Source organism: Python bivittatus, unplaced genomic scaffold (assembly GCF_059951505.1).
Source record: "Python bivittatus isolate LINGU-HERP-01145 unplaced genomic scaffold, Pbiv_v1 ctg000330_np1212, whole genome shotgun sequence".
In the NCBI taxonomy this organism is placed as follows: domain Eukaryota; kingdom Metazoa; phylum Chordata; class Lepidosauria; order Squamata; family Pythonidae; genus Python; species Python bivittatus.
Window position 1 is genome coordinate 23,944,203 of NW_028277058.1, and position 22,346 is coordinate 23,966,548.

Below are 22,346 nucleotides of genomic sequence, written 5' to 3' on the forward strand. Positions count from 1 at the left end.
ACTCATTATATCATTATCTTTTGAGTAATGTAAACTTTGGTAAAACCTGTTTTCATTTTTTCCTTTTTATTCTTGCTTCTGCTTTTATCTGTTTACTTTAAATATTGTGTTTTGAAGTTCATAAAATATCCTTGAGTCTTTCAAAAGCATCATAACTTAAACAGCACACACAAAGCACCCCTCTTCTGCCTGGTCCTGTGTTTTGTTCCAGAATTAACTGATCCAGTCTAAGCTGTGAGAACAGCAGGGAGATGAGTGGTCTGGGCTGGAAAGAGTTTGGAAAAAAGCAGCCCAATTGCAAGCCATAAAACATTAGCCCAATTGCAATACTCAGAACAGCTGGAACACTCAATGTGGCAACTCTTGAAACTGCACACTTTTATTTCACGCTTCACACTGTTTTGTTTTATACTTGGAATCAAATTCTCAGAATATGAGTGTTTTGTTTCATAGAAGAAAACTCAAAATGGCTTTTTTTGGATAGGCATGTTCTGAGGTTAAATGGTTTTGTACATCTCTCCTGTTCATAATCCTGGGTTCAGTAGAGGGGGAGACACAACTTCAGTTGCCTTAACTATAGCTTTAAGAATAATAGTCTTTGTTATGGAAATTTCTGTATAGCTCTTCACTAGACATTATTTGGGCAGTCTTTCTAAAATAAGTTGTCCAAAATACAAATAAAGCATGTAGGTTTATGGTAGCATTGGTAGGCTTTAAAAGTATTTTATGCTGACATCCTTTGAACCTCTATTTAGTTTAAGTATATTAAATTCATTTGGACTTGCTTCCAGGTGAATGTTTATAGAATTGCAGCCAGTAACCCAAAACTTTGATAATATTCCAAGTTATTAAAAGACTCAGAAGTATTTACAGTTTATATTTTCATTCTAATTCTTATCTACAGCTATACCTGGGAGTTCATTTTTAGTTAAGCCAAAAAGCTTAATTAAATTGTTTTGATATTTTTCTTTTCTTTTTTTGATAATCATGTAGATTCCAGGCATGTGTGTCTATGTATTCTTTTTAAAGATACTTGAAGAGTGAAAACAAAAAAAGAATGTGGGGGAAAAAAACCATACAGTATTAAAGTTTTGCAAATATAAACATTCATACTTGATATGGTCAATAGACTAAATCAATAAAGTTGATTGATATAAACATTCATAAAGAATTCACAAAATATTAAAAAGTTTTTATAAATAACTACTTTATCTTCCCTTTAGGCTGAAGAAAAGGCACATTCAGAGGTAAATATAAATATACTCACTATATAATATTCAGTAAATTAAAATAGTCGCGGTTATGTGGCATTTTTTCTTATATTTACCAACCCAGCTTTGAGACGACAGGTGACTCTAGACAAGGCCTTTTTAATAGTGGCATTCTGGCTGTGGAGTAATCTTCTCTGTGATATTTCCTTATTATCTTTTCATGAAGATCTCAATATTTACTTCAGCTTTTTCTTGGGTGTCTTAGCCTAAGCCCCTCAGTTTCAAATACATACTGGTGCTTTATTTTGAACGGTGCTTACAACTATTTTGGTGCTGTATTTATTTGTGTGCTATTTACTGGATAAGCACAGTAATAACTATATTGCTACATATGCGTATGATTATCAGTAAGGATACTAGTGATACCAACTTCTTAGTTATCCTTTCATCTGCCCAGACCAACCAGCGCTGTATTGAATCTATTTTAAAATGATCAGCTACATTTTACAGTACAATAGAGCTCATGCATTTTTTAACAAAGTATTTAATATACCAATCCAGCACACAACTGGGAATAAAACAGTCTTTAGTCAAAGCAAGTGAATAAAATGTCATATTTTAGAATACTTTGTGTTTGCTTTCATATCCAGCAAATTCATAAATTACGACGGGAACTGGTTGCATCTCAGGAAAAAGTGGCCACCCTAACATCACAACTGTCAGCAAATGTAAGTTATTTATTACCATAATTAACAATTTCTATATAGTTTTATTCTGTATATATAGCCACAGTAAATCTGTGAGAAAGATTGCTGTCACTGCCACTTAGGAAAAAAAAGTATTAGAGATGATATCCAGGGTTTTAAATGTGTTACATCACAAACAAATGTCAAGCGAGTTCTTCCAACATGAGTGTACTAATAAATTCTGCTCATAAATCATGAAAGTGTATTTAAGTCCCAGCTGCACAAAAGCAGCTGCAGCATCAACAAAACAAAACAAAAAAGGAAGGGGACATTAAAACACAAATGTCTGAGAATGCATAAAAACATGTTAAAACCTTTTCACTGTTCTAACAAACAGAACTCCATACAAAGAAATTATTATTATTATAGTTCCTGGATCAATGAGAAGCTCCAGGGGCACAATGATTACTGGCTGCTTTTGTCTGAAATATTTTATAATATTTGAGTTTATGAACAAATACAATGATTAAGCATAGAAAGTGGTGAAAAGACTTAAACATTGAACATTGATTATGTGTCATCAAGTTGGAGTAGACTGTTAGCAACCGCATAGATAGATTTTATCCATGCGGTTTTCTTGGTAAAAATATGGGAATGATTTACCATTGCCTTCTCCCATGCAGCATGAATTGATGCCTTTGCCATTGTTGCTAAAGTGATCATCTGCCTCCAGCATCTTCCTATATTGCTGATGCCCAGTTTAGGAGCCTACTTGCTTCACACCTTGGGTGACCCTGCTGGGAATATATACTCTTGACATACACTCCCGACGTTCTTCTTTCATCTCTCCCAGGAAATCCCTGCACCGCACTGAGTCAGTATAGCAGGACTTGCAGAAAGGGGGAAAAACAAGCTCCAATAGGGTGTTAATTTATAGAGCTGAGATGGGAAACTATATGTAGGCCAGGTATAATCAAAGATGAGGACTAAAGTAAGGAAATCCCACTCCCTACATTATCCATGCAGGAGACAATATTGGAAATCACTTGGAAAGAGGCAGCTGGGTGCAAAATATTTGCAGTTCTTATATACCAGTCTTCATTCTTGTGCCCTGCCAGAGAAATGGAAATACTTAATATCTTACAGATCCTAAATCTTTCCAGATCTGATCCCAGAACATCCCAGATGCCCTGTTTCTGCTGTTACAGCTGCCAGAATATTAAGTATGCGGCTATAGGGCCAGTAGAGATTTCACCATCTTTCCAATATATATATATATTTTTCATAGACCGTTGTATTATGTCACTGCTGTTTTTGTTTTATTTGATGTTACTCAAGGAGACTCAAATAAAGGGGGTGGGAGTTGATCCTGATTGAAACTACTCTGTATGAATACAGGAGGTGCCAATAGGTTTTTTTAAAAAATTCACATATGAGGAAGATATTCTCCAAAGCAAATGGGGGAAATTTAAGATCCTTGCTCCACTCACTGTGATTTCAGTCAGTATTTTAGCCTAAAGACAACATAGAAATGCAGCTGTTTGCAACTTGGTTAGCAAACCATATAATTTAGTCCTTATCCTCTTTTACTATAGATCCTCTCGCTTAAAACTTTCATTGAAAATGCAAGTGTTTGCCAAAGGTTTCTGGTATTGTTAAAACAAACAAAGCAAAACAAAAAAATGGTAATGAAGACCAGCAATCTACTGTGGAAATATTTCCACACATTTTTTTTTCAAATAATTTTATTAAGAATTATAAATGAAAAGAATAAAAGTCAATACAAAGTACAAAAAATACAAACACAGAAACAAACACACACACACACACACACACACACAAAGGGGGGAGTGTAGAAAAGAAAAAAAAAGGAGGGAAAGAAAAAGAAAAAAAGAAAAACTAACTTCCCCCTTTATCCTAGCAGGTAAAAACAATTGTATAGCTTATCATCATCTCTAAATAAAACATATTCTCTCTTCCCCCCATAAATCATCTCTTAAGTAACAAAACAAAAACAAAAAACAAAACAAATCCAAATGCTTCGTCAATCATTCTTTGTCAGCAAAAGTCCAGTAAGGGCAGCCATATATAACTATTTTCCTCTTTTAGCCCTGATCAAACAAGCCAACCTTATAAACTTTCCCTACATTTTTAAAATTATTTTTTAATCTCTTCAAAAAAAGTCCCAGAGGTAATTTGCTGATATCAGAGTATCCAAATAAAAATCCTTCAGAACTTTAACAGATTTCTTTCGCGTGTCCATTAGATAAAGTTTATCCTTTTGTTTGTCACTTCTAAAAAAGTCTTTCCAAATTTTAGCAGAGCTCGTTTGTATATCCAGAAGAAAAAATTATCCAAATCAATTTCCTGGTTTAATAACTGTTCATCTCCATTAGGGGATAAATCATCCATCGAATCTATTTGCATTACATTTAAGTCCTCCTTCATATTAATTTCATAAACATCCATTACAACTTGCTCTTGTTTTACAACTTCATTAAAGCACGTTCTACCCAGTTTTTCAGGCAATTGATCCATTCTATCCAGTAATTTTCCTGAGAGGTATTTAAAATTTGCACTAAGGATTTCTGCTCCATTTTCTTTGTCCTCTGGCTCCCTGTAATGTTCAACCTTCAGGGTCTCCTTATCACAAAGAAACAGAAGAAATCACCATTTTCCCATGGGGAGATATATTCTGATAAATTCAAAACTATAATTCCAAATTTCTCTGTTCCCTTAATCTATTATTAACTTTCCAAAATCCATATACTAAGCACGCTTTTGCTGCATAGCCCAAAATAAATAAATTAAAAAATTAAAAAATTAAAAATATATTTTCAGAATGTTTAAGATCAAATTTACAACATCATCTTTTAAGGAGGTGGAGGACCACCTGATGGATACAGTAAAACCTTACTGATCCGAAGGGTCTTAATCTCTCCAATATACAACATATAAAAAATTAATCCCAAAAGTGATGAAGATATAATCTTTGGTCAAGTTTAGCGTCCATAAGGCTGCTTCGCGAGTGTAAGATTGATGTAATCCTGACTCCCAACTACTCACTCACTCATAAGCCAACCATAAAATGACAGTTTCCATGTTCTACTCACAAGTAGTGGCTGTCCGGAATCATCATGGATGATCTTTCTTTTGATCCGGAGAGATTACGCTGGCCTGGATCCAACATCCAGCCATGATTTCCCTCACAAAAGCTGTCTTACTAGCCAGAAAACCAGTAAGACCTCAACTCGCCATGGCGCTCACAGGAAGCCTGAAATATTTCCACACATTTGAGGAAGAAATGTGAAATTAAATTTGGAATATATACATTTGAGCAGGTAAGGGTGTGGTTGAAGAAATTACTGTAAGTTAGCATGTAAGTTTAAGCAGACTTGTATTGGAAATAATGAGATGGCAAAAATATATTCAAGCTTATTTTCTGAATTTTATTGAATGCTTTTAAATCCTGATTACATCTGAATGCTTTCCCATTTGTCATAGGCCCATCTTGTAGCCGCATTTGAAAAGAGCTTAGGGAATATGACAGGCCGGTTGCAAAGCCTAACAATGACAGCTGAACAAAAGGTATGTCTGAACCAGCAGATGCTTTAATCTAAAGTCACTGACTTATATTAGAGTTTGTACTGAAGGAGGAGTATGAGAATAAACAAACTGGTGCATCTTTCATTCACGAACCATGCTATCAAAGCTTCACAAAGGCTCTGTGAGAATCACACTACTCATCATTAGAGTTAGCAAGCTGTATCAGAAAGAAGAGTGAAGATAAAATCTTTCATTTTCAGGTTTTAATTAAAACATTTGTGAGTCTGGATTTAATCTGTATTGAAAGATTTAGCACAAAAGCTGGTTATAAACCAACAGGACTACTTGTTCCAGTCTGGGAGCATTATCAGAATACTAAATGTTAGACAAAAGTGTTTCAAGGAGAAGAAAATAACCCTGCTTTTTAGTCTTTCAGTCAGTGTTGTCCTGAGGGGACAGGACAGGTAGATTTAGCTTGACTTTACTGTTAAGAATATTTGGCATAATACCTGACATGTAAATTTAGGATATTTAGGATTTAGGATATATTTATAATTTATATTATATATAATCACTTTTCTGTGAAATGGGTGGCTATACTAATTTGAATATATATATATATATATATATATACACACACACGTATATATGAATTAAAATTTATATATAAATTTAGGGCATAATAATGTTATGTTGCATTGGGTGACTAGCTCTTGCTTTGTTTATGAATTACTTTGGCATTACAGTATATCGTTTTCTAAAGAACTCATGAAAGAGTTTGTCTGGTTTCCAAGAAGTTTTTCCAACCTCATAGTATTTTCATAGCTTTGCCTGTGTTTTGCCATTGTAAAAAAAGAAAAGAAAAAAGCAGTCCCATCTTTATTTATTTATAGGAATGCAAATTTGTCTTAAAAATGAATGAAAAATTAAGTAAATCAAATTCCCCTTTATATTCATTTGTGTGTGTGTGTGTGTGTATGTGTGTGTGTGTGTGTATTATTTAGAATGCTACAAAAAATTACCCAACATTGATAGTGTGAAAAAAAGGGAGAGCAGTGAAACTGGCAAGAAAAAAGCTATATTTAATTCCAGTAGCTGTTAGGCTGTTATCTGTGCACTTTTTAAAATTGCCTGTAAATGACAGGTTGTTCAGTGCTAAAAAAAACTCATGTAATAGAACCAAACCAGAGAGGTTCCCACCAGGAAAAGTATAGCTGAGTCTCCCACCAGAAGTGATAGCAACTTTATAGGAATGTGTAGTTTATCAAAAAGAAAAACTATAAAACAGAAAAAAAGAGACATTGTTTTTTTATTTTTTTGTGTTCTATCACTATTTACTTGGGAGATCTTGCATTCAGAATCTTGGAAACAATGAATGAATTCAGTTTGGATACATAGAAAAAGAAATGTCTGAAACCTTAAAAGTGAAAATAAATGGGAAAAATGAGTGATGGGGAAATTCTGGAAGTCTACCTATTTTAAAATTGCTGAGGTTGAGAAACACTGATATAAATGACAAATGATTCAATTATAGAATGACACAAGTGATGTAAATTTAAACAAATGACATAATTTTAGATTTAATTTAATGGAGCGAGCAGACTTTCCTCCCCCCAAAATGGTCTGTTAAATCGACGTTTTACTGTACTGACACTGACCTTGATAAGCTTTTCTAAATATCCGAGTACATGCATTAAAAAAAAAAAAACTGTCTTGATTTGACTAGCGATAAATGTTTTAAACGACTTTAATCTTTATTATATAAAATGAGAGCTGGAAACAGCAATATCAGAAACGGATTGAATTTCAAGCGTGCATTACACTTATTAAATTATTTCATAGCCCATTTTGTCCCTGCATTACCCGTGAAGTATAATGCATGTCTTCACAAACGTGTATACTTTCCCCTCTAAAACCTGTTACTGTGCAGCAGGTTTTAGAGATGAATACTGCAACTTCCCCCCTAAGGACGTTGACATTTTATTAGCTGAGATAAGAAGCATACATGAAACCATAGTTTCACCTACATTTTTCACCCACACCTTACTTTCACTCCATTTTGTGTGTTTTTACCCCAGAGGATAAAACATGATTACTGTGACACATTTTGAGCCTTTCCCTCCTGTTCCCAAAGGAATCAGAACTCATAGAACTACGGGAAACCATTGAAATGCTGAAAGCTCAGAACTCGGCTGCACAAGCTGCTATTCAAGGAGCTTTGAATGGCCCTGACCACCCTCCCAGAGGTATGGAATTCTGCAGCATTTTCCATGGTTGTGCTGGGACCTTATTTCCTCTCTGGAGAACCGCTGAATGACCAGCTGTTTTTGTAAAGGAATGGTACTTGTGCCTACTAGTTTGTAGATACTTCGATATGAAAATTATTTATATTTGCAACGTGTCCATATCTAAAAAAGTGCAACTCCATGGATTTCCAAAGATTCGGGCTTCTTTTGAGGCATTACTAAGCAACCGTGAGTGGAGGCATAGCATGACGCAACTGTTTGGGTGTCAGAATCCTCCGTAGCTCAAGCCAACAATGTGGAAGACATGGAAAGGCAGTTTTGCTGAATTTTTCAGTTTTCTATCCACTTACAATAAATGGGGTTGGGAGATGGAATAAACAATGCCATCACCAGGGTGGCATAGCCAGGATCATGCTGCCTTTCAGGGGCAACCAAATCACTTTGTACCCATCAGATTTCTAGGTCTATACTTGCCTTTGTTCCGTTTCTAGACCTCTCTGGGTCCAATGTGGCCTCTGTAAAATCCCTCTGCACCATATTTTAACCACCGCTAGCAAGTAACCTAAGAGTTTTAGAATGATTCTCTTAATTATCATCTTTGGGCTTCCTTTAGTGTCTGTCATATCTTCCAGCACTTTTAAACCATATTTATCCGAGTAAGAATATGAAGCGTGTGGTTGCTTTAGTTTAAAACTTTGGCTGAATTATGCACATTGACTTGGATCCTTAGTTTCTCCTCGCACAAGAACCATTTTTATTAAGTATCCCCCCTAATCTGTAAGCCATTCCACGTGATGTTCCTACAGATATGAGCAGGAGGGGAAATGAACTTTCAGAGGAGAGCAAAACTTATGTTTTTGCTCCATGAATTTAAACCCTGTTCTAGTTTTAGAAAAACAAGCAAACAAGAATAATCAGGAGATGCATTAATTGCTTTATATCTCTTCTTAAATAGTCACAATTATAGACTGAATTAAGGATATAGGAGAGTTTAAGGTAACATTTGAAACACTAGAAAAAGAGTTACATTGGGAAAAAGGATATGTCCACACTGTTCCCTTCCTCTTTATATTACAGATTTGCGAATAAGGCGACAACATTCCTCTGAAAGTGTTTCCAGCATCAATAGTGGTACAAGCCATTCAAGCATGGGGAGTGGTAATGATGCTAACTCTAAGAAAAAGAAAAAGAAAAATTGGGTAAGTACTCTATAGAGTTAAATGGACTGCCTGTTTTTTTTTTTCTGGTATAATTCTTTGCTTCATAAATAACATAATGATCCATGTAAATTGCTGTTTTAATGTCCTTCTTAAATGTAGCTGTTGATGCTGATATAGTAGATAGGTATAATTTTTTTTTGCACCTTAATCTAGTGATGTACCAAGTAAATGCAGATCACTACATAATAGCAGACTTCACAAGTTCCTGTATTTCAGTTCACTATATAAAATATGTTAATTGTCCAGAATACTTTATAGGAGTGTCCATGGAATATGGCAAAAAAGTCAAGATGGCAGCCACAAAGGTGCAACTGAAGCTTGGACTGTTGTTGTTTTTTTAATGTTTGTCATGCATAAAAAACAGGCAGAACTTTGATTGCATTGTTGCAGTTGCTGTCTTTTTTTACCACACTCTGTAGACACCCTTGATAATTTATTGTACCGTGAAGGAAATGTAGTAAATATCTTGAAAACTTAAAGATAAAGGGCTTGAATTGAGAAAGATACTACGAGAACTCGAATTTTACTGAAATAAGAATAGGAAAATACTTTTATTGTTTAAAATATGTTTATTACACAGGTAATATTTTAAAAAATACTGATTCCAACGTCATTCCCTTGATTTGTAATTGCACACTCTTTCATGTTTCTGCAAGGTGAACTCTAGAGGAAGTGAGGTGAATATAAAACCCTGGAAAATTTGGCATGCATCTCAAAGAACTCTATCTTGGCATGATTGCTATTCATTATGGCAGTAGGCTTTTGTACCCTTCTGAAATATTATTCTTTATGTCTCCTTAGTTTTTCTCTATTCATTTTACCTCCAACTTTGAAATCTAGAAAGGGGAAGTGTCGCCAAAATCCATTTCTTTCTTATTAGAACACATAAAATAAGGGAAAGAAACACTGGATAATGTTTAATCAGTTCTTAACCTCCCAGTTCTTGAATAGGGATGGAAGAGAAAGTTGGTTCACATTCATACAAACCAACCTGATTTGTGCTTTCCAAAGTAATATGCCAACTGGAATGAAATTTTTTCCTCTGTTTTGGCCCTTCTCCAAATAGTGCAATGCAGTTCTCCAAACAAAATGTCGGCCAAAATACACACATCAGAGAAAACTGCATATGAAATGGTGGATATTAGCAGCTATTATTATAAAAATGCAGGTGCTAGTGAAAATGGCATACCAAAATATGTATATTAAGAGAAAGACATACAAAATGAGCTGATATTTTTATCAACAGAAGTAAAAAATTCTGATGAGGAGGGAAATAAATATATACTTCAAATAAATTGAAGTTCCAGCAAACAAAACAGACACATATATCCAATTCTATTCTTGAACTGATGTTTATGAAAGAAAATGTTCCAAAGTTTAGCTGAAGAATCATTCAGGTAATAAAACAACTATTGGGGAACCATACTTTTTTTCCTTTGTTTGAGTAACTTGTTTGTTCATAAGAAGCTTTTGACAGCTCAAACATAAAAGTATAGTGCTTATTACAAACCTAGCTTTTGCCATCTCAACCACTGAAATAAATGGCTGTTTGGCTATTCTGAACCTTTCAATAATGAATAAGAGCTTCTAGATAATAAAGGCCATGCTTGCATACATGAACTTGCTTCTTTAAAAGAACTGCAGCAAATGCCTTCTCTTTCCCAACCCTTTCAGCTTCTTGTCAGCCAAAAAGCAAACATATTTCAGCTTCAATATGCTTATTTCTGATCAGTGCTACTGTAGAAATAATAAGGTCTAATGTTTCTGGGAGAAAAAGTCTCCTCCCTGAAATAATGCACAATATCATATTGATTGGAATTCAATGTATTTTATAAGCCAATGATTTTTTTAAATAAAAACAATGTACTTATTTAAGACTGATCATCTCAGAGTGAATGCCAGAGAGATGGTGTTTCACAGGAGGTGTGGGGTTTTAAATGAGTATCTGTTTATCAGTATCAGTGATTGTGCAGATTTCCCATAACACAGTGCTCAGTTAATTTTAAAAAGCACACTGTCATGTTCCTAAAGATACTGTGTTGCACATGTTAATCCTGCTTTGTCTATATACTTACCTCAGGTAGTAGCTAGATTGGCCTCTGCAAACTAACTTTTCATATGAAAAAATATATATTTGAGCTCTTTCAAATATGAAGAGAGCTAAATCATTGAAAATAATCCTCATCCATTGATGTTCCTTTCTTTTCTCCTAGCTGAGGAGTTCATTCAAACAAGCTTTTGGGAAGAAGAAGTCTGCAAAACCTCCTTCCTCCCATTCTGACATAGAAGAAGTCACAGATTCATCTCTTCCATCCTCACCTAAATTACCTCACAGCTCTGGAGATTGTGGATCTACTTCAATCAGGCCATCCCAATCAACTTCTCTGTATGTTTATACTCTTTTGGAAAAGTTTATCTTCAAAAGTGTCAATTTTTCTAAGGAATATTTTTGGAAAATATGTCACTATTATTTCTGAAACGTGATCATGTGGTTCCAAGAAGCATTGCCTCTGTCTTTAAATTCAAGCCATCTTAATTCTCTACAGGTAGTCCTCACTTAACAACCACAATTGGGACCAGCAACTCTGTTGCTAAGTGATGTGGTCAAGCAAAACATCATGTGACTGTGCCTGACTTACAGTGTCACTTCCACTGCGGTTCTTAAGCGAATCACCTGCAGTCATTTAGTGAGACATCATGTTACTGTGACTTATAATTTTACTGTTGGCTTCTCCAATGACTCTGCTTGTTGAAAGACAGCTGTAAAGTGTGCAAATGGTGATCATATGACTGCGGGATGCTGTGATGGTTGTAAATGCCTGCCAGTTGTGAAGTGCCCAAATGTCAATTAGGTGACTTTGGGAATGCAGTGACAAGGACCGGCCGTAAAGTTACTTTTTCAGTGCCATCATAACTTTGAACGGTCACTAAATAGGATAGTTGTTAAGCAAGGTCTACCTGTATTTATCTCATAGAAACATTGCCCTTTTCCCACCATTATTCTTACATTTCATATTAAGTTCTTTTTTTTTAACACTTGCTTCCACTTTGCTATGCTTTTTTTTTTTTAATTCATTTGTTATCCATATATTCTGCACATTGTTTCTTGCTATTTTTCTTTTCTGCCTTAAGGCATTTCTGATACTTAATTACTCACATGGGTAAATGTGTGATGCTAAAAATTTATAGGAAGAACAGCCTGGATGTATAGCTGTCCCCTCTACATTTCTTATGGACACTACTTCCCAATAGTAAGCAAAAATCTCTAAACAATAATTCTGCTTGGTTTTGCTCAAACACAAGCAAAGTAAGTCTGATAAAACACATACTCATGTAAGTATGCACGTGAATGCAATGAAATCCAGTCAATAAGGTAGGAGAAAGAAGGAGCCATTCCTGATTTATAATGAATTGCCAACTTCAAATGAACTGTGTCAAAAATATGCATTTCTCACAATACCCTGCCAACTTCTTGAATCACATTTCTTTCTTATCAGAATGCATATGTCCCCTTTTGTTCACCTGAAACTCTTTTGACCATGAATACAATAACTTTGATGCTTGCTGTTAGGAATGAAGCTGGTGTAGCATGGTCCAGCAGTTCCCAGGCTAGTAAGAACCATTATGACAACATATCCCAGCTGCCTTCTGTAACCAAGAAGAAAATGGCCAAATATCCATTAACATAGAAAAGTAGAGGAAGCAGCCTAAAACGTAAACCCTGGAGCATTGGCATAGACATAGGCTCTGACTGCTGAATACTGAGGTAGGCAGATCTATTGTAATATGCTTCATTCTTGATTGCGATAAAATACATGTACTAGCTGAATGATATTTCAGAATCTGCTGCCAAATAGATCAATTCCAGGATAGATGGAAGAGAGTTGAGAGTTTATAGAGTTAAATGTACAATCATGCTGGCATGAAGCATGACACTTGCCACTTTGCAGAACATTCTACTGCTGGTGGATCAAGAAACGATACTCATTTCAACATATATATTAAATGCAGCGACGTGTTAAAAGGGATTTTCTATCTTTCTTTCTACTTCACAGTTATGCACTATAATACTGCAGTCGTGATTCCTTATGTGATATAGCTGTTGCTGAGTTGCATTGCTTCAAATTACAAACTGGGCAGAGGCAGATATCAAATATTTGAATGTTTTGACATACTGACATAATCTTTTTGCACATTCAAAACTAGCCTGTCAAGGAAGATATCCTATCCCGACAATTTCTCTTGAAATGGCAGATTAAATGTGCCTTAAATTTATCATAAAATAGCAATCTTATATGTAAAAACTGCATCCCAAGGCATGCTGATATAAATCCCACCGAACACAGTAAAACCTTAAAATTGCACATCAGATCTTTCACCTGAAAATTTTGGTTTTGATCATTGTGGTTTATTTTGTTCACACATTCAGCATGATATGACTGGCATAAACAAGAGTTGTTTAAACTGTGGCATAATCTCCATACTTAGTTACCATTCCCTCTTAAAGCTTTTGCTTTTCCATTCTACTGCATTTTTTAAGGCTGTTTCTTTCTTGGTTTCTTATTTTCTTAACTATTTCCTTTACTTTTTTTCACTTGCATCTGTCTGTCTAATGCGTGTATATGCAGGTCATCTCTAATCTGGGCTCCAAAGAAAAGGCAAAATGGTCCCATGATCTACAAGCATAGATCCCGGTAAATTGGCACAAGGGGCTTGGAGTTATTTATCCAAGAGCTAGAAGGATGTTCTCTATTTTCTCCCCAAACATGTTTGCAGGCATGCTTTGAAAATACAGTATATCAATAATATGTTGTAGAATAAACTAATGGGTATAGAAGGTTATGTGAACAATGGTATGGTTGCTATTCTACATCAGTTTAATAATGAGCAGAAAGGACATGTTTTTTATGCTCCAAAAGAAGGAATTAAAAATGGAATTTTCAGTTTTAATTCAATATTAAAACTTGAATTTCTTAGATTTCAGAAAAAGAAGAATGATTTCATGTGTACATACTTTCTGTTATCTGTTATGCCACGCACAGATGTTTCCTATTTTACATATGAAATATGAAATTCCATAAGCACAACTTATGGAAAATGTTGAATGCATTTTTGAAATAGTTACAGATTAAATGCTACAGGCATAGCATAGACACTTTTAACACCATAAAAAGTCAGTTGAGACAGTTCACACATACTGATCTTAAACGTAAGTATTTTGTAACTTCATCATCCATGTGTTGGACTGAAAGACAAATCACCTGATAAACCCCACCAACAGAGTAAAAGTAATAGTTTAATATCAGCAATGAATTTTTAATTTCTACTATTTTGGAAATTGCTTACTTTTAATGAAAGCAATGCTACTGTTTAATATAGGAATTATTTGTAAAATACAGTCCTGCTATACTTGGAGTTAAAAAACATCATTGTTTTGTCTTATAAAAGGAACTAAATAGGAAATCTGTAAAAGCAACCTTATAATTTTATCTAGATATTATTTCCCCTTTTCATATTTTTTTAAACTGAATTAACTCACGTTGCTTTGATGAAATTCTCCCTCCTGTTCCTAGGAATCAGCAGCAGAAACCCTTTCTGATTCTTTGATATACTATAATAACATTCTGCCTTGAGAAGAGAATGTTCCTTTAATCTTCTGCCTCTTTACCTTCTTCTCTTTTTTAGGATCTGTGAATGCACAGAAGCAGAGGCAGAAATAATTCTGCAGCTGAAAAATGAGCTCAGGGAGAAAGAGCTCAAACTAACAGATATTCGTCTGGAGGCCCTCAGCTCTGCCCATCATCTTGACCAAATTCGGGAAGCCATGAACCGCATGCAGGTCAGCTCCATGGAACAACTGATTAGAGCATTATTCAAAAAAGCTATTTCTTTAAAGGCCTCCTGTAATCACCCTGAACTGAACAGCACCTTGAAATGGGATCAAAGGCAAACATACAGCTGAGTTTCTTCTGGGATTGAAAAATAATTAGATGAAATAACAGAATTAGATTGAACATTCTCTTTCTAAAAAAATATTATCTTGCATAGCATCCCTGTGTTCGTTATTGGCAGAAATTCTCTATGATTGTCAGTTCTTTTGCTAAATGTTGCTAGGAGATAACTTACTCAAAAAGCGGAGTGACTTCTGGGGATTTAGAAGCATGCTGGTTGCTTCAATCAGAACTACATCAATTTTTTAGAACTGAAGCTTTTCATAGCTGCTTAATGCTATGGCTCTAACTCCAACCATTTAATGTTGTCTTTTTGTTCTATGATTTTCTTGTTCATCAGGTAAGGATGGACAAATTTGTATGTTTCACATTTACTAGGTATTACTTCACCTACTATTTTAGAGCATTTAATATGATTGCAAAGCTACTGTATGTTCAAAGTGTGAAAATGAAGGAGAGAGCACAACAATTCAGACCAACGTGAAATCAAGTTCCAAGAATGTGATAAAATGTTTCTCTTACCTGTGGAGCTATGAGCCCTCTGTTATTGAAAAGCTGATTTGACCTGATTGTCACAGAAGTCTGTTAAACAAAGAGAATAAAACAATTCCAGTAGGAGGAAAGGACAAAATATAGTGTATTATTTATGACTTGCTTAATTTTTGAAATACTAGAATAAAAATAAAAATTCAAAACCAAAAGTTAAAACAATATAAATTTCAGTTAATATCTATATCTAGTAAAAGAGATGTAATAATAATAATAATTTATTAAATTTCTATGCCACCTAACTCCCAGCGACTCTGGCCTGCACAATCCCCATACTTGGATGCTATTGAAAATCTGTGGAGAGATTTTTAATGTAGTGTAAAGATACTGTATTTAAAATACAGTGCAAGCAAGAAACGCTAAGGATATTTCTGAACTAGAAGCGTTCAGCCACAGGAAACATTCAGAAGTTCTTATTCCACCAAAGGAGAAATTATATAATATTTACTGCTAGGGTAATTTATCCTAATTTCTCCACTTGCCTTGTTCACTCTTTTCTTATTCTGAAATTGTAAAGACCTGCACATAAAATAGTAAATATACAGAAAGTTCTGGAAGTTGAGTCATGGCAACTGGACTTCTTTTCTTTTGGTCTGATATGTTTCGCTGCTTGTCCAAGTTCAAGACTGAAGAAGCTGCTTGGACAAGCAGCGAAACGTATCAGACCAAAAGAAAAGAAGTCCAATTGCCATGACTCAACCTCCAGATAATTCCACCTGGATGACTGAGAATCTTCTTCAACATATGCAGAAAGTTGTACAGATTTTGTCCTTTACAGACTCACGTAAGCATACAATTTAATAAAACTTTTGTATGCAACTGTATTTGTATTAGGTTAGATCTTCTTCTTTCCATGTCCTGTATGCTGTGATTACTTAGGGAGTGGATAAATTTTGCCAACATTCACTTACAACATTTGTCTAGTCAAGTAATAGTTGTAACTGTCAAACTAACTGAATGACTGCTGTCCAAATTAGAATATTTGTATTTAACTTAGTGGTTGTTTTTTTTAATGCCCCTGTATCAGTTTGATGGGTTGATAACTTTTGTGACTTCCACAGACCTAAAGGAAGAACTGAACCCTTTCTTCCCTTATGATAATATAGAGAAACATCCTTCTTCTGAAACTGGTGTTTTCAATGGAAGGAAATAAATCCTCAGTTTGATTCGGTTTAGTTGTTTAAGGCTATTTTTAATTCCATGAAATCTCCATTTAAATTATTACTTGAATGCATCTTAATAATGCAAGTAAACCAAGGCTAATTGTCATTGAATTAGATAGGTATTATTTTACACCATAGTTACAACTGTATGATACAATTGAAAAATATGATGTCCCCAAAGTTCCAGCTATACTAATGAAAATTCTCTCTATATTTTTGCATCTGTGTTAACTGTTTGGCTTTTATAGAAGAGACTATATGTAGCTCAGAGTTGAACTGTGGAGTCCTTGGGGTTCTCTGAGCTTGGTTGTTTTCTTGCAAACATTTCATTACCCAGCTAGGTAACTAGGTAGGAAATAGCCAGAATCATGGACCTCATCAACCTCTGCTTCACTACCTATTTTATGGACAAATATACCAACAAATCAGAGGCACACCCATGGGATCACCACTGTCAAGACTCATAGCAGAGATTGCAATGCAACGCCTAGAAGCTATAGGACTTCCATGTATACAACCAAAAGTATGGATCCGGTATGTAGATGACACCTTTGTTATAATAGGAACAAAAAGGAACAACTAGAGAAGACACATGAAACCATCAACATCTTCAAAGTAATACAATTCACCAGAGAAGAAGAAAACAACAACATGCTCCCCAGCACAACCCAGAACAGCAGAAAAAGGAAACAGACCACCTATACAACATCTTCCAACAAAATGGATATCCAGATAACTTTATCATTGAGTGCCTGACCACTCAACCTACTATAACACAACCAGCACGAGCTATGAAAAGGATAACACTGCCATACATCAGAAATGTCTCAGAAACAACCAACAGACTGTTCCAACCACATGCCATCTCCACAACACACAAACCAACTAAATCCCTCCAAAACATCTTAAGTAAACCGAAAGACCCAGTATATAAACAGAGAGCAAACCCACAATCTTGGTGTTATTGTGTTGAATAGTGTATTCAGACAAGGCAGCCACCAACACACTATTCAACACAATACACTATTCAACACAATATCTACACACTATTCAAAAGAGGCAATAAAAAGAAAATACCAGAATACCTCCTCACCAGCAATCATCACCCAGATAAGCAGAGATTAACACCAAGATTATCACCAGACAGATGATCAAGCAGTAAACAATACCCTAATCAAAGAACTACTGGGAGAAACACACACACACACACACACACAGACTGGTAGGGCAAGCCACTGTATATAAACAGAGAGCAAACCCCACTCCCTTCTAGCACTGATGTTACCTAGCTGGGTAACAAAACGTTTGCAAGAAAACAACCAAGCTCAGAGAACCCCAAGGACCCCACTGTTTGGCTTTAATGGTTAAATTATGATTATCTATAATATACCAGAGAGATTAAAATTCTCTGATTCATTTCTTTAATTGTTGCTTACTTGTATTTTAAATGCTAGAATGAAATTGAGATTTTGAAAGCTGAAAATGATCGTTTGAAGGCTGAGACTGGAAACACTGGCAAACCAGTCAGGCCATGTTCAGAGTCTTCAAGCAGCACATCTTCTTCCTCTTCGCGACAGTCTTTAGGTCTCTCTCTGAATAATTTAAACATCACAGATTCAGTTACATCTGGTAAGTAAAAGTTATATTCTCTTAACGAGCATTTTTGCATCATGTCATACTTCTTTCTCTCTCCACGCACATTCACCCGCACTTACAGATTTCTTGCCAAATACAATTTTATTGTCACAGTATAGAGAAATTTAATTAAATTTGAAAAGCTGTTCATTATATGTGAGGCCTACAACTTTGAAAATTAGTTGAAATAATTCCTTGTCATATAAAGGAAAATTGAAATATCATACTACCTTTTTGTTGTTTCTTGTATGTAGTAGTATGTTGTTTCTTGTATGTAGTTGTATGTAGTAGTAGCAGCAAGTAGTATTGGCTGGGTGTTTCCTGACTTCACTTGAGGAAGTTTCCATCAGCAGAATAGAACTTTGTATACAACCTATGTGTATACAATACATATGCAGCAAAATATATTGATATGGAATCATTAAATGTGCATTTTTCTATTTTTTCTTGAGTGTGTGTGTGTGTGTGTGTATTCTCTAATATTTTTCATGTTATCCTGCTTTTTCATTGTTGACATATATTAAATAACAAGAAGTTACCAGCATTTAATAGCCTTTTACTTATTATTTGTGGCTACTTTTCTTCTTTTTTGAGGGGGCAGTCACATTTGGAATGTTATTGCTCAGGTATGAGGTAACAGGTAGATTGGGCTCTAAGGCTCCAGAAGTCTCTAAGAATACATCTGGATTCAAATCCCAAAGCAATCTAAAAATTACATCTTAAACTACAGTAATATACTGGAGTTCTCATACAGTAAACCCAAACTTTTAAATAGGCATGTACTATTTTATTTTTGTAAAATGATGGATGTTCCAAAAAATACAAATGTTAAGGATCCTAATATATGATATCAAGCAGAATAGGCAACCAAAGATGAAGAAATTATCTTTACTAGGCCAAACTTGTTTTTGCCCTAAAACAAACAGATAACCCTTTTAGCTGATTCAAAGTCATAATTTTCATTCAAGAAAACCTAACCCTTTTTTCAGACTTGAAAAATGAACTTGTTTTACTGATGCTCTTTACCAAACTGAAACTGTATATGAATAATAATTTTCAGTTGAGTTATCCTTGCTAAATACTTGAAGCTAGTTGGTGAATTTTCCTTCTATTATTCATTTCATCTTGCATGTGACTCTCATCTTTCCTCAGTCATGTAATGAACAGTAGTGTCTATTTAGCAGAATTCTTGCCTTTCCTTTTTGTCCATTTCCTACTATCAACCACATGAAAATACCATTGAAATGTTGATTATTTTTGTCTTGGCACTCAGCTGAACTCTTCTGCAAATGGTTGGTTGTACTGGATACAATATCCTGATTAATTTCTCAATACCTTAACCAGCTTAAATATTCAGTAACAGAGGGAGGTGGCTTTCAATCTATCTATGCATCCTTATTAGGTAGATAAGTGCTCACATACAGTTGGAAATATTTCCTTGCACATATTACATTCTGACATCCTGAGTTGGGATCTGACTCCAAATGGCAAAATATGGACAAAATCCATGTATTCAAAATATATGATTGACTTATTGCTTTTGTCAGCAGACCAAAAGAAAATATCATAGGCCATTAGAATCATAGCCTTTTACAGAATATATTCACACAAATTTAACTTTATTTTTAAAGAGCACTTATATTTATTGTTTGTGTAGATATTTTACTGGAAGATGTTGCAGATGGAACTCTCCATAAAGAAGGCCAGAACGTTAAGATTATTGTCACAATAAACAAGGGCTACGGTCGATCGAAGGTATTCTGCCTTCCAACTTTTATTGCCATATCATTATCTTAATTATCTTTCTGTATCTGCCGCTGTTGCTCTAAAGTCTGTTCTGTTCTAATCAGCAATATATTCAGCTTAGAGTACAACAGATAATATTGAATGAATCCTTTTTATCTTTCTCATCCTGTACTTACATTGGCACCGAGATATACTGGCATTTTGGTATAATTATGCTGTACTTTACAGAAATATGTGCATTCATAATTGTATCAAGAAATGTTTCAATATAAAGTCTGCATCATATTGGTTATGATATCTATAGCATAGCTGAAAAAGATATAATTTTGTCTTTGGAAAATACTTAAATAAGCTTAACCAAATAATATTTTGAAGTGTTGAATACTTTTATTTATCTCCTCTCTTTATAGGACCAAAGAATGCAGGCATATTTGATAGGTTCCATCAGGGTCAGTGGTAAAACAAAATGGGATGTATTAGATGGTGTAATTAGACGTCTCTTTAAGGTAAGATTTTGCAAGTTTGGCAGAATGAGCAGCAAGCAGATTTTGTGATAGATTTAGGGCTACCACATCTCAGCTGCAAAAATCCAAATGATTACTAGATGTCAGCAAAGAGACCCAGAAAACTCTACTGGTGGGCCAGGTTTTTCAGCTCAGCTGTGTTAACCCTATACTTGCAACCAGTTAATAGGATAATTTCCTATGATCTGTTTGCCTAAACAAATAGATTATGTGTAAATAAAAAGAAAACTTATATAAGGAGCCAAGACATTCCTCTCGATCAGTTCAATAAACGGAGCTTTGTAAACTCACATCTAAGACTGATTAGGGTCAGTGAGATGAGTATTTGTTTGCCAGAAAGTTTTGCTTTCCCAGAGTACCTTGCTCTAGTACCATCAAGGATGAATGTGTGTGATCATTCACCTTTTTTTTAACCTATTTATTTTTAGATAAGTTCAAGATTGAGAACCGACAGGCATTGGGTTAAGAAGCAGTTAGTTTTCAATGGTTTATTTTTTTCTTTATAAAAGCCACTTGTTATTCAATGGAATGTCCAAACAAAAGATAGCTGCTGAATGTAATTAGAATAATTTCCTTCTCCCTAAGAATAAGAACTTAGCAACTGAATACTGTTCCATGGAAAACAGTTTCCAGTACCTCCATGTCTGAACCTTCTTCCGGTGTTCTTAAATCACATAAGAAAATATAACCCACCTAAACAGCAAGATTACAAATGCTGAGCCATTATCAGTAGGTCTAAAGGGGAGCTAAATATAAACATTACTCAGGCAGAGGAAGAGAACCTTGGGCAGAACATGATGTGGTGGTGAGATCAGTATGTACAGATCCATTCTTATCCTAGTTTAGCCATCCTAGTTTAAAACACCTGAAGAGGAAGAGAGAAAACAGTTTGAGCCTAGCCTTCTAAACATACTAATTTTATTTATTATTTATTTATTTATTTTATATGCTGCCCGACTCCCAGTGACTGGTTGTTTAAAAAATGTTAAGAAAAACATTTAAAACAAGAAAACCACTTAATACAAGAAAAGAGTAAAGATGGCAAAGATAACTAAAGCAGATGGGAACAAAGAAAAAGAAGAAAATGAGGCTTCAATCACACTTGCTAAAGGCTTGAGTGAAGAGCCAGGTCTTCAGGGTCCTTCAAAACACCAGTAGGGTGGAGGCCATTCAAATCTTGGGGGGAACCCTCCAGAGAAGGCACGTTTCCAGGGTCCTGACAGATATCATTGTTTCATTAAAGAAATACAGAGCATGCTAACCCTGCCAGTTCGGATCAGCTGGGCAGATACTATGGGAGACAGGTGGTCCCTCTAGTAACCAGGCCCTAAGCCATGCAGACCTTTATAGGTAATGAATCAGCACCTTGAATCACACCCAAGGTGAAGAAAACTGGCAACAGGTTTTCTATTATTTAGTGGTGCTTCTACGTGCAGAAATGAAATAAAAAGCCAAGGGACGGAACTACTGAGTCCATGATGATGACATTCTCATTCTACAAGATGCAAAGTCTCGCTAAAAATTAATTTTAAGCACAACTGGTAGGTTGTCTAACTGAAAATAATTGTCCTATGTGGCCTGAGTTTGAAATCTCCTGTGACTTTTAAGATAGCCTGTAACAAATAATAGCCCTCAAACATTTTGTTAATTAAAAATATGTGTTTGAGGGGAAAGAGGCCCCCAAAGAAACTGCTATGCTTCTTCACATTATTTTCCCTGGATCTTCTAATGTTTTCTTGCCATCTTTTAATTAAAAGAAAGTTTTAATTTTCTTCACTACATGATCTCAACCAATCAGAGAACATGTAATTATATTTGTGAGCCAAGTAAATTCCCTTCACACAAAGAAGCAGCTTACAAAAAATAAGA

General features: G+C 35.0%; 1 protein-coding gene across 1 annotated transcript in view; it reads left to right on the forward strand.

Moving 5' to 3' along the window:
- LOC103060632 (neuron navigator 3) overlaps window positions 1-22,346 on the forward strand; it is a 107,544-nt gene that overhangs the window by 69,007 nt on the left and 16,191 nt on the right. The window contains exons 13-23 of the mRNA XM_088141844.1: window positions 1,224-1,247; window positions 1,862-1,939; window positions 5,402-5,485; window positions 7,578-7,689; window positions 8,767-8,888; window positions 9,566-9,586; window positions 11,123-11,295; window positions 14,595-14,748; window positions 18,027-18,201; window positions 19,865-19,962; window positions 20,364-20,459. Coding sequence (XP_087997970.1) covers window positions 1,224-1,247; window positions 1,862-1,939; window positions 5,402-5,485; window positions 7,578-7,689; window positions 8,767-8,888; window positions 9,566-9,586; window positions 11,123-11,295; window positions 14,595-14,748; window positions 18,027-18,201; window positions 19,865-19,962; window positions 20,364-20,459 — 1,137 coding nt within the window. The remainder of the gene's footprint in view (window positions 1-1,223; window positions 1,248-1,861; window positions 1,940-5,401; window positions 5,486-7,577; window positions 7,690-8,766; window positions 8,889-9,565; window positions 9,587-11,122; window positions 11,296-14,594; window positions 14,749-18,026; window positions 18,202-19,864; window positions 19,963-20,363; window positions 20,460-22,346) is intronic.